The sequence below is a fragment of the Platichthys flesus genome, chromosome 14 (assembly GCF_949316205.1).
Source record: "Platichthys flesus chromosome 14, fPlaFle2.1, whole genome shotgun sequence".
NCBI lineage: Eukaryota > Metazoa > Chordata > Actinopteri > Pleuronectiformes > Pleuronectidae > Platichthys > Platichthys flesus.
In genome coordinates this window covers 11,969,773-11,982,318 of record NC_084958.1, presented here as the reverse complement: position 1 = coordinate 11,982,318, position 12,546 = coordinate 11,969,773, and the positions used below count along the sequence as shown (strand labels likewise).

The 12,546-nt window shown below is 43.6% G+C and overlaps 1 protein-coding gene across 1 annotated transcript in view; it reads right to left on the bottom strand.

Moving 5' to 3' along the window:
• Positions 1-1,715: 1,715 nt before the first annotated feature.
• The window catches only part of LOC133968826 (protein unc-13 homolog A-like), a 30,477-nt gene continuing 19,646 nt past the window's right edge, over positions 1,716-12,546 (bottom strand). The window contains exons 20-42 of the mRNA XM_062405040.1: positions 12,322-12,437; positions 11,593-11,756; positions 11,212-11,365; positions 10,934-11,002; positions 10,571-10,660; positions 10,183-10,317; positions 9,941-10,068; positions 9,216-9,301; positions 8,878-9,004; positions 8,686-8,782; positions 7,510-7,653; positions 7,305-7,382; positions 6,723-6,800; positions 6,551-6,639; positions 6,308-6,451; positions 5,684-5,807; positions 5,057-5,116; positions 4,891-4,971; positions 4,432-4,579; positions 3,983-4,039; positions 3,432-3,518; positions 3,148-3,304; positions 1,716-2,493 (exon numbers count right to left, since the gene is read on the bottom strand). Coding sequence (XP_062261024.1) covers positions 2,205-2,493; positions 3,148-3,304; positions 3,432-3,518; positions 3,983-4,039; positions 4,432-4,579; positions 4,891-4,971; positions 5,057-5,116; positions 5,684-5,807; positions 6,308-6,451; positions 6,551-6,639; positions 6,723-6,800; positions 7,305-7,382; positions 7,510-7,653; positions 8,686-8,782; positions 8,878-9,004; positions 9,216-9,301; positions 9,941-10,068; positions 10,183-10,317; positions 10,571-10,660; positions 10,934-11,002; positions 11,212-11,365; positions 11,593-11,756; positions 12,322-12,437 — 2,702 coding nt within the window. The 3' untranslated portion in view covers positions 1,716-2,204. The remainder of the gene's footprint in view (positions 2,494-3,147; positions 3,305-3,431; positions 3,519-3,982; positions 4,040-4,431; positions 4,580-4,890; positions 4,972-5,056; positions 5,117-5,683; positions 5,808-6,307; positions 6,452-6,550; positions 6,640-6,722; positions 6,801-7,304; positions 7,383-7,509; positions 7,654-8,685; positions 8,783-8,877; positions 9,005-9,215; positions 9,302-9,940; positions 10,069-10,182; positions 10,318-10,570; positions 10,661-10,933; positions 11,003-11,211; positions 11,366-11,592; positions 11,757-12,321; positions 12,438-12,546) is intronic.

The following is a 12,546-nucleotide window of genomic DNA, read 5'->3' as shown; positions in this document are numbered from 1 at the left end:
TTAACACATGAAGAAGAATGTAACTGCACTGTGTGTCACACTAGAAGGGGAGGAAGCCTCCTTTCAAAACGCGAGTTCACCCCTCCCCCTCTAGAAACACACACAAACCCAAGCAGGACTGAAACATGATCCATTGATTTCAGTGAAATTTGGAGGCCTCAATCAAAATGCATGAGTCAGCGAGTTCCCGAGCAGGCCTTGATTTCAGATTTGGCTGATTGGTCGATCGTAGAAAGAAAGACGGCTCTGCTGGGGATCAATAACATTCAGAAGATTTGTATTTGGTAGCATTCAACAGTATTCAGTAGAGACAACATGTGACAGGCCAGCAGAGATGTCTGACAGGAAAAGAAAAAAAAACATCCTGCAGCGTTTACTCAGTGTTACCGACATCATGAAGCTTCAGTTTCTCACGCTGAGCGCTGAGCCAGGCCGTGAAACTTTTTTTGGCGAGTGAACGATAAAGGGGATCATTGAAAGCACATGGCGAGACTGACACTTGAACACCGCCCCTGCTTGGCGGTGACTCCGATGGCTTCTTTCTCTGAGAAACAAACAAATAAACAAACATGAGCCCTGGTTCGTGCAAATTTGGTCCTGCTGAAGGCAAAAATAGCAACAGACACTTTCCTTCTCTCGTATCCAAAATATGTGAGGGAAAGCTTTTCATGAGTCCATAAAAAGAAAATATACAAGTAAAAAAAAAGAAAGGAGAAAAGAATCGTAAGTTTCCCATCTCTTGGATCTGGATATTGCAGTTGGTGCTCCTGTAGTTAAACTGACAGCGCAGACATTTTGGGGATGTAGGGACAGTATATTGCTCATAATCTCCGAGCCCATTTAGCAGGTGTGACACACAGCCCACACGCACGCACACTCACACCTTCACACACGTGCACACACACACACTAACAAAAGACACAGCAGTGTTCACACAGGGTTCTTTTAGTGCTAAAAACCACGAGTGGTGACGTACAAACACACACTATTGCCTTGAAGAGGGGGGGGGGGGGTTTGGATGCGTGTGCAGGCGACCAGGAGGAGAGTGTTCCACAGGGGGACGAGTCCTTTCAGGCTTCAGGTGGATTGTTATTATATTTTTTCAAGTTCCACGGTGTCCCTCGTGAAAGACAGTGTGTGTGTCTGTGGCAGAGCAGCCCTCTGCCAGCAGGAGCACCGACCTTGGTGCGTAAAGTCACATCCCAGTCCACGGACCCCTCAGGAGGTCATGTGCTCTCCAGGGGTCGTGGATGTGCTCGATGCCGGAGTGTTGCACCGTTTGGGGATGTGAAGCAATTAGAGATTTTTTTCTTTTAAAAAAAAAAAACACACTGTGGTCACCAGCTCGTCACCGCTCCACTGGGTTTCCTCCAGGATCACAGAGTCTCGTCGGGTCTGATCTATAAAAACGTTACGGTACCAGGGTTATATGCACCATGCTCGCACTCGCCAGTATTGGAGGCGTCCTTTTTCCTTTTTTTGTGTGTGTGGGAGGGGAGTGGTTGCCATGGTTACAGCAGAGCCAATCACAGTGTCCTGGAGTCAACATGCAGGACTTTAGTACATTACAGGACAGACTGGGAGAGATGTTTCCCCTTTGGACACTGATCTAAGGTCAGTGTTTCCTCTGTTTTGTGATCATGATCTGTGCCTGATCGTCACCACACCGTGAGGAGACGAAGCAGATGAAACAATGGGGGGGGGGGGGGGGGGGGGACACAGGCAGGCAGACGGACAGATCGTAGCAGGACGGGGACGGACCTCCTGAAGAGACAGAAGCAAAGTGCAAAGTGGTCTCTCTCAAACGATTCACACGGCCGTTGTTCTGCGCTGCGTTTTATCACATCGAACTTGACAGCGTATAAAAAGGCGCTGTAGGAAAGAGGGAGTGACGGGTGCTTGCTAATGTGAGGCTAATGTTAAACTGAGAGGTTTGAGTGGAGCTGTTGAAATATTCAAAATGAAACGGGATTCTTTAAAAACCTATTCCTCGGTGTTTGCATTGATACCATTGCTATGTAAATGTTGCATAATGTATGCAGATATATGTACAATAGAGCGTTTTCATGTGTGTGCTTGTGTGTTGCACATGGTTGCCTATCTATGTGGGTGTGACTACGACATGTGTGCATAATACTATGTCGCTCAGGTCTCTGCTGTTCTTGTGCCCACGCGTGTCCTCGCTCTCTCCTCCTCCTCCCCTCTCAGCTGCGGCCCTCCTCAGGCGAGCGCTGGTCCGACTTGAGCTTCACAAACTCCTTTGCCACATCGTCGTTGTTGCGCTGAGAGAGGATGCGCAGCACCGTCAGGCCCGTCTCGTCCATGTGGACCCGTCTTCCCAGCGGCATCCAGCAGGTGATGCTGCTCTTGTTGGCTATCTCCTTCACCTGCAGCAAGGCCATTCCCACGGTGCGGTCCTCCCGGGCGAAGCAGTAGTCCTTCACGCACACCTGCAGCTCGTAGCTCTCGGGACCCACCTCAGTGCCGAGGGAGCTGAAACAAGACAAGTAGAATTACCGCCATGTGGTTGTTTGTCTCTGTAACCACTGCAGCTTCAGATGACAGACATTTTATGTCTAGACTCGTATGAGGTAACTGTGACCTATGAGCACTGAAATCTATTGAACTCAATGTTTGAGTCTAAGTTAAATTGTACTTGTTTCACACCCAGATATAGGTGGGTATTTCAGAATGCAGGAAATCTGCTGAAAATGAGATTGACTTCTTTCCCATCGTCAGTAGAAGTTTGTTTTTCCCCCAGTGCGTCATGTTCCATATCACGAAACACTGAGAAGTGAGGCGCTCTCTCATCTCACTGAATGAGCGAGTTCATCCAGGTGTCATGTTTCCAACACTGCTGATTGGAGCGGGAGCTGATTTATTGCAGTCATTTGAGGCCACTGTGACCTTGATCTTTGACCTCTGACCAACTCAATCTGATTAGTTCACATTTGAGTCCAAGCTGATAGGGTTAGGGTTAGATATTCCCTCGAAGCATTGTTGAGATACTGCGTTCACAAGAATGAGACAACCCAGAAACATAATACAAATAGAAACACTGGTGGATCTGGATCATCTGGTCAAGCCTTCTCTGAACCACCTTAATGTGTCTCAAACAGAAGTGAAGCAGGTGGAGTGGGTACTCACTACTGGAAGCTCTCGCTGAACTTTGGAGACCAGCAGTTGTTCTTGGACTTGGTGGCAAATTTCCTCTTCTTGTCACTGAGGTGAGGGCCGATGATGTAAACCTCCACGAAAGGCCTGAAGCCCTGCGCCCTCCACTTCAGGTCATTCGCAGCCACCACTGGAAAACAAGGGCACGTCAGGTCCGGCACAGAGGGAAGTTAGGAGGAGGCGGAGAAGAAGAACAGATACAGACACATAGCTGACAGATGATAGAACAAAGGACACTGATGAGGACTGTTCTCTACCTTTGACGTTGATCTTGTGTTCTCCATTCGGTTGCGGTAAGATATCCACGGTCATGATCACTTCGCCAACTGAGTCCACTCCAGATGCTGTAGAGACACTCAGTGAGGGACTGATCATGTGTGTCTGTGTGTGTGTATGTGTGTGTGTTTACATTGTGCCCATTTGTCTTTGGCCTAAACCTGGGTTTTTTGCTGTTTGCAAATAAGTATAGCTGAGACATACAACTTAAAGAGCTGGGATCAGCAGATTGTGAACTATTTTTAAACCTGCAGAAACTCACACACGTTCTCTGTGATCATCAGATGAGCCGTGTGTGGCTGGCTAAAGCAGCTTGTGTGCTTGCTCTTATTCTAAGGAAATGGCAAACTGTAATGTAGTAAAAGCTGGTAATTCATTCTGTACACTAAAGACACTTGATGAGAGAAACAAAACTGTGACACAAGTTTTTTGGAGTAAAAAGCTCTTGTTTCATTCGCCGGAAAAAATCTCTCAGCATCCACTTGATCTGGGGGACATACAGACTTTACATTGCAACACTGATGAATCGTACCTTTCTCTGGCGGCGTGTCTTCGTTAGCCGAGTACCTGACCCCTTTCCCTCCGTGGACTGAAGAGACAGAGAGCAGCATTAAAAGATGAAAATACAGTTCTACAGAGTGAGTCATGGATACTGGTTTGAACACCAGGCCAAGTAATGTGTAAAATGTATTTTTCATTTTCTTTATCTAACTAGATATACAGTATATATAAATGCAATGCAGTATTTTTGCTATAACTCAGTGAAGCAATGGATTAAACATTTCTCCCAGCACTGTAAGCAAGTTACTCTATTTAATCCCTTAATCCCATTTAATTCCATAAACCGTACTAACAGTGAGAATAAGCACCAGAGCTCTTTGACTGTGCACTTGTGTGAAACTATTTGAACCTGCTCTGTGACTGTGTGTATGTGTGTGTGTGTGTGTGTGTGTGTGTGTGTTAGGAAGATTAAAGTTTTACCCTGAGCATTCTGCGAGAGGACAAACTTCCTGATGAGTTTGTCCGTGGCCTGTGTGTACAGAGACAAGGCGTAGCGCAGGGACTGCAGGTCTGGACTCTTCTCCAAGAAGGTTTTCTTCAGGCCCACTCCACCAGCATGAAAGTATTGCTGCGTAAACAGATGCAGACTTATTAGAGTGGAGATGAGGAGAGAGACACACAGAGAACATCAACATAGAAAACGCTCAAGTTTGACTGGTTTGGAAACTGGTTTGGAAACTGGTTTGGTAACTCAAACATCTCTGAATCTGCACTAATGTAAAGCAAACAGCTATGTTGGTGTTTACATACCGACAGACTGAAGCTAACAATAATATATTAACACTCTGATGTTTAGAGAGTTAGAACCATTGGACAGTGGACTGTTGGGCCTTGGCGGAGGTTGATGGTGTTATGTTGGTGTAACAGACAGCACAATACCTTAATGGTGTCCAGTGCCAGCTCTATAACTGCACACTGTTTAGGAGTCAGAGCTTTGGCCTCCTCTCGCCCCATGTGCTCCTGCAGGACAGATCAAACACAGGAGTCAGTCAACACTTCATATTTGTGCTGTTCTGTCACTGTTGCTGCCTTATATTTCCATCACCTTGAGTTTAGAAAGCTGGCCCAGCTCCTTGGCAGCATTGAAGATCATCTGGGTGCCCTGCTGTGGAGAAGACGGACACACCGACGCGTGAGTACAGTCAAAGTGACATTTAAGAGATCAGGTGGTTTGTAAAGTGGGAGGTGAGTTCAGGAGGTGAAGTGAGAACAAGCAGCTGCAAACACAAGAGATGAGTTTGAGGAGTGAACGGCAAAAGAGTCAAACCACAAACGCTACACTAAATTTAGTTTTCGCATATAAACTTGAGTGAAAACTAAATGGAAAATATATTTTGAATGTCTTACGTTGTCACCAGTAAACTGTGCACCTAAAATCAGGTTGTAATGCACTGATAGTGGTGTTACGGCTCCTGTTGAATAAGTGTCATGTCATGCTCACAGAGGCTTCAAACACACACACAGATACACACTAACATAAGCACACTCACACTCTCACATACTTACTTTAACCTATGAAAAGCAGGAGAGTAGAGAGAATGGGATAATGGCAGGATAGATGAGTTAATGTACAGTCACAATGGGAAGCAGCCATGAAAAGCAATGAAAGTCAGAAGGACAGAAGGAAATAAGTAGGAGTGATGTCTTTTTAAATACTAGAATCATTTCATACCGACTGATCCGTGAGGGTTGGAAGAACAATCGTTTTTTCCATTGTGTTCATCACCAGTTTCCACAGCTCTTTCAGCACTCTCTTCAGGACGGTCTTTTCACAGATCTTGGCAAACAGCGACAGACTGAAACACAGAAGCAGACTCTCACTTACTGATATGGAAGACACAACTAAAGCTTATATTGACCTCCATCCGGGAGATTATCTCTTCAACATTTAACTGTTTGTTTGTCTCTAAGCAAGATTACACAATAACAACTTAACCAATTACCCTGAATCTTTGCTGAAGGATGAGATGTGGGTCAGGAAAGATACGCCTTTATATCATTTTTATTTCTTTCATCTTTAGGGGACTGATATTTATGAGTGTAGGAAATCTGGGTCTAGTGAATATGAATTTGGTTTTTCGTGAGGGGACTGTGGGGCCTTTTTTGTATTTCATAATTCCAGTACCAGAATAATTCTTGATTTGTAATTGTAAAATGTTTTTAATTCACTAAATATGAGTTATAATATTTGGAAAAGCAGAAATTTGCTTAAAATCAGGAAATTTCTGATTTAAGATGAAGAATCTGATCAAAGATTTGATGAAAACCATGGAAACAAAAGTGCTGAGGTTCTCACTTGCTGTCCAGAAAGTCCATGATGGGCTGTAGGACGTTGTCGGCCTCCTGAACCACGCTGCCATTGGCTGGTACAGTCTGACCTTTGACTTGAGCCAGGATATCCCCCATCTGCCTCACGTTGTCCTCAATCTGAGGCTGGAAACTGCAACACCACCAACAAACAAACAAACATGACAATCATCCACTGGAGATGCTTGTTGCAGCATCGCATTTGTTTCCAGGCAGGGATCAACACACAAACCTGACTGCAAAAATGCGGCTGAGGTCATCCATGACGCTGTTGAGTTTGTTCTGCAGCTCCTTCAGGAAGTCACTGGCATCCAAGTTGAGCTGGAAGAAGATGGATATAATTTATACGAGAGTCATGTCATAATAGCAAAATCCCAACGATAACAGTGTGTGTGGAAACTTACATCTTTGCCTCCCATGGCCTCAAACATCTTCTCCAACTGAACCCTGAGCTGCTGGATGTTATTGATGATGATACACGGCTGAGCAGAGAGAGAGAAAAATCATTACACACAAACACACACACAAACAGAGCATTTTGCTGTAATCAATCAAGGTTCGTCCTCCTAACTTTTTTTATAGCTTCGTAGGCGAAAACACTTGGTGATGCAGGACAGGAGAAGAAGGGGATTTCAATAATTACTGCTCCTCCGAGGGCTCCTGCTCTCTCTGGGAGTGCGGCCCAATTTCCCCGAGTCTACGCCACATTCAGCTAATTACACAGTCCTAATTCACTCTGAAACACTGCAACCTGGGCACGGCTGTTACACCGAGGAGTGATTTATTGTGCTGAAATTAATCAGCCTGGCCACGTACACAAAACTGGTACAAAGCCTTGATGGAGCAGCTCAAATGAAACTATTCAGTATTATTCACTGCCCTTTATTTTTGTGCCAAGACAAATTTGTATCTGCTCCCTCGTTAACCAAACATTTCTGTCTATAACATCATGTGGTCGTCGACTTTGTGATATCTCAAACACCTACCACTTTCTCCTTCTTGACATGATTATGGAAGTCTTTCTCTATGATGTCAGCATAAGACAACAGGACATTGCCGATGGTCTGAGAGAGACAAATAAAAATAATGTTATCAGAGCATAACAAAGCGAGAAATGACATGTAATATATTTTTTAAGCAGTGATAGCTGAGGTAAAAAGTGTTTTGGGAACATTAGGAGGCCAAAGTCACCTTGGCGAATCTCTTCATGTAGTTCCCAACAATCTGCGGGTCAGGACACTCCAGTTTGCGGATGATTTCAAAGCTTTGATTGAGCTGAGAGAACACGTCCACCACCGAGCAGGAGAACAAAGCGTGCTCTGACGTTACCTGGAACTGGAGAACGAGAAGAAAGAACGGGACCAGGGGGAAAAGTATGAGAGGCCGCTTCATGGTGCTGATGTGAGCTGACTAGCACTGAAATTACCGGGAGGTTCAATTCCCACTGAGGGCGACCCCGTGGGGAAAGTTCACAGTGTTGTTACACATCACAGACAATGAAATTAGTCCCTCTTTAGCAGCAAAAGATTGTCGGGAAGGTTCCTCTGAAAGCCTTTTGTGTTAGAGCGATGGAGGTGATCAGAGAGTTATGATGAGGAGCAGTGCTCTCATTAACAGGCCGGCCATTAGCCTAAAACCGTACAGTGTTCTGGTGTATGACTGGGCCAGGAGACCGCGATTTTGCTGACACAGGGAAGCAGAAGCTGCCTCGGGCGACAGTAATTGGACCCAAAGGATCCCTGACATATGAGCCAGGAGAATCTTCAGCTGCTTTGTATCGACCTCATTGCTGCCTGGATATGTAGGCGTTAGCGTGACGAATTGTGATACGCTACATGGTGTGTGTGTGTGTGGGAGTACACATCGACTTGTGCTGTAGCATCTGCTCCTCTCTGCAGAGAAGTGTCTTCCAGTTGCCTTTGGTATCGAGTCATTATTGATTGCCTTGAGACATTCAACTTGCCCCTCTCAGCCTGGAATGTGCTGAGTGAGGAGAAATTATGTGAACTGCCAGAATCTGCATAGGAATTGCATGAATATATAGTAAAAAAAATTAAGGGTGGGGGGGTGCTGCAGGTAGGTCACATTTAAGCTTTCAGGTTGTTTTTTATGGCTGCCTCAACAGGATTGAATGGATTCATTTGACTCAAACTTTTGTCTCACATTATTTCCTTTTTCTATTTTCTATGCTTTTAGATCAACATGTTTTGAAATACTTTGTAAGAAAGCTGGAATTGGTTGTTATAGCAGTAGTTTGACATTTTGGGAAGTGCATGTATGCCTTTTCCTGCTGAAGCAACAGCAAGCACCCGTTCGCATGCCAGGAAGCATATTTTACAAGTGAAAGGTGAAGATAAAAGCAATTACCCCGTCTTTTTTGTCCCTCTCCAGGGCTCCATGAAGAAAATCTCTGGACACCTCCTCATTTTCATCCAACCACATGATGACAAATGGCTCAAACCAGCTACAGAAAGAAAAAAAGAATGTGCAACGTGAGGTTTTCGAATACTGTGGCAAACGTAGCAGGAAAAGTGTGCATGCTTTATGGAAGATACTCACGCTGGATATTCAGGAACGTGCTTCTGGAAAGTGGTCAGCTCCTTGCAGTATTCATTATAGAGCCACTTCACCTTGAAGTGCAAATTCATATAATCTGCACTTTTACACAGGCGGTTCTTCTCGTGCTCTGAATATCAAAGCGAAAGACAGGATGAAAAAAGTTCCACCTATCCACTCGTTCTTCAAATATGCTGTAGTTTACACATAATAAAACATCACTTGAAAACACACTCGTGACACAAACTAATGGCTCCTCCAAGGCCTGTGACCTCTACACAATAACTCACACATACACACAGGGACACACATACACACAGGGACACACATACAAAACTTACCCTCCATGGCATATTTCATATCTTGTGCAAACATATTCCACATGACCTCAGCGCTAATCTTGCCCACATTCAGTTCCTGGGGAAACCTAGAAGAGGCAGAACTCAGGCTTGAATCAGGCTCTATATCCATTAATTGTACATTATTTATTAACAAGACAACTCTGTAATTTTGTCCTCTGTATATTTTTAGCTGCTACAGAGAGAAAAATGCATCAGAGTAATATTAAATTACCATGAAATTGTCCTCATTGTCTCCCAAAAGAACTGAGTTCAATAAAATTCATTATCATAATATTGAATTTACAGTTTTTCTAGAAGGCTAGGATCCAAATCCAAACAACACCCACGCACCCACAAAAGCTGTAAAGAAAGGACTATACGTTCCGGCTGTGGGTACATTGCAAATGAAAATCATACACAGCTATATTGTTGTTTGTTACAGTCTGACGTTCTTAGACAAATCTTTATGTTCTTTATACTTTATCTTCTTTATTTCTGAACGAACATGACGATTCTTGTGGCTTCACAACAAACAAAGAATGTTTGTCTGACTGTTTGACATGTTTGTGTTTCTCTTGATGCTCTGACACTCTCCTCCTCACATTCTATTACTTGGTATTTTGTGCTTTAGTGTCTTTAAAGCGTAAACTGGCTTTAAAATCTCCATCACTGTCTCTACATGTTACATTAGAAGAAGTAGACTGATGTTGTGAGGAGACACTCACTGATTAAGACAAGGCGTGTAAGAGTTTTTGTCCTCTTCTATGATGGACACGATGAGAGTGATGAGTTTGGACCAGAAGTCGAGGTTCTTGATGTTGGGACCCTGCTCATCTGGAGGCACTGCCTTTGACTGGAGACAGAAATAGGTCGAGGATTCACACAGTTTTCTAACAGATGACAGCAAAGTAGAGGTGTTAATAAGTAAGAATACTGCAGTTCTTAGGCTTCACACACTCAGACTTACAGGGTCTGTCTGATATTCCCTATTGTAGAGGTCGTGGCAGTTGTTGAAGATATACTCGTAGGTGGAGTTGAGACAGGCTTTCACGCAGTCCTTCACCACCTGGCTCGCCCTCGGGGGACTCTGCAGCTCCTGGACCTGAAAGCAAATGTTACACCACATCTGGGCAAATCGAAAACTCCACAAAAAGTGTCTGTCAGAGCCACACGGTCTTGGCAGGGGGTTGTGTCTTCAGTTTGGATAGGGAAATGTTAAGTTGATTCTCAGCTTGTGCCTGAGGTGACTTTACTTAACTAACTGGAAACTAACTAACTGGTGTCTCATGGTTATCTTAAAGTAACAAGCTGGTGTGAAAAGGAAAAGAAAGAAAAGAAAGAAAAATAATTCTTACCTTCATCCTGAAGAATGTGATGCTTGTCAAGAGATCAACAGTAGACTTGAGATCTTGTAGTCTTTCAGGACTGCTGGCAGGGAAATTATTCTGAAAACAAATACACACAGCAATGATTAGAAAATGCATAAAAGGTTCACACATTTTCAGATCTCTAGAAAGACAAAGAACGTGAATGTTAGCATTTTCATCTGAGTCAAAACAGAGAAAAGACAGTCTTATACTCATGTACACACAGAAACAGCATAAACAGATGTGGCTGACATGAGTTGGTTTGCAAACAGCATCCAAGAGACTGCAGAAGTAAGTAAGTACAAACAAAATGTTTTTGCATTTGTTAGGGTAGAGAGAAAGTGTCAGTACCCGGTACATGGACAGGTCGATCCTCAGGGAGTTGTGCAGCTGATCCAGCAGTTTGACAAACCTCTCCTTCTAAGAGGAAAATACACAAAGACAGAACAAACCTCTCAGAAACAAGCCACACCCACACTGTTACTTAAGGCGGTAGCTAACAGGATGTCTGGGGGAGAAGGCTGGGCCACTTTAAACTCATTAATGTCATTTTCTGTCGGATTTATGGAGAAGGAACATAATATCAGTATTTATTATTATGTATAATAAAGTATTTCTCAGGGACTCACGCCAAAGTTTGATGCAGCAAATCTGTCTGAGGCAGACACGTTGTTGGACGACTGGGTGGTGTGGGCGTAGTAAGCGTTGATGTTGGCCAGCAGGGTGCTCATCACAGCGGGCACTCCTGGGCACATGTACTTGGACGATAAGCAGGCGAAGTGGCTGCGGGGGTGGGAGTGTAAAAAATAAGACATAATAATTTACTTCCTCTACTTCACTGTATTAATGAATAAATAAACAGCATCTAGTCATTATCTATCTAAAATCAAAAAGCTAAAGCTATTTTGGTCTCAAGTAAAACAAAACCAATTTCTCTAATTTCTGATTTAATCTCCTCCAGTTACTGTTTCTCTCAAAATTAAACATTGTGTGATGTAATAGGGACTGACGTCATGGCCTGGTAGATGGACTCTACTCCGTATCTCATGGCGAACTCGTCCACTATCTCCTGAGCCGTCTCCTCAAAATACACCTTCCAGGCATCATCTCCTTTGGCATCAGGGATTTTTACTACACCGCCGTTCTGCTCCTCAGTGGTGTACTGGAACAGATGCTGAACATGGAGAAAGGGCAGTATAAGTATATTCTTGTGTAGCGGTACCAATAGCAGTTGTGTTAGTATTAGGTTGAAGCAGTTGAAGAACTTCAATGTAAAGAAGGATCAATTTCAAATGCATCTTTCAAGACAGTTTTTTGTGATATAGCACAATGTTGGAAACAAAAATGTGTTTGAATCCAGCTTCATTCAGATTTTGCTGTTCAGCCATTTGAACAAAGCTGCCGCCAAGACTATTTCTCTGTTCTTTACCAATTTTCTGGTTGTCACTCACAATCCTGCAGGGTAACAGGATTATAATTAAACTATGAAATAGTCTATAGGCCTTCATGACAGTCTCATATGGATTTTCATATCCCCCTATACACTGGTGAAAAAGGCTCAATAAACCGAGACAAATTATTAATGATAAAGTCTCAAAGGAAAAGTACAGAAGAAAAGAATTAACTAGAACTACTGAACTAGAAATAGAGCGCTTCTCTTGCTTATTTAATGTTTTTTTTCAAGTGTAAATAATCATGAAATTTCTAGGAACTTTTCATCCAGATCAAAACAGACTGACCTCATGTAGACAGGTGTACTGGACATGGTAAGGAGCTACCGTCTCCTCCCCTTTGATTTCCACACTTATGTGCATCCGGATCGCTCCTGACACAGCAGACTTATCTGTTCTCTTGTCTGTCGAAAAAAGAAAACACGTTTTGCTTAGTTGTCTGAAATATATCTTGATCTACAGACATATTCAACAACGCGTTTCTTTTTTGCTATCTGTGACTGACGCTTATCC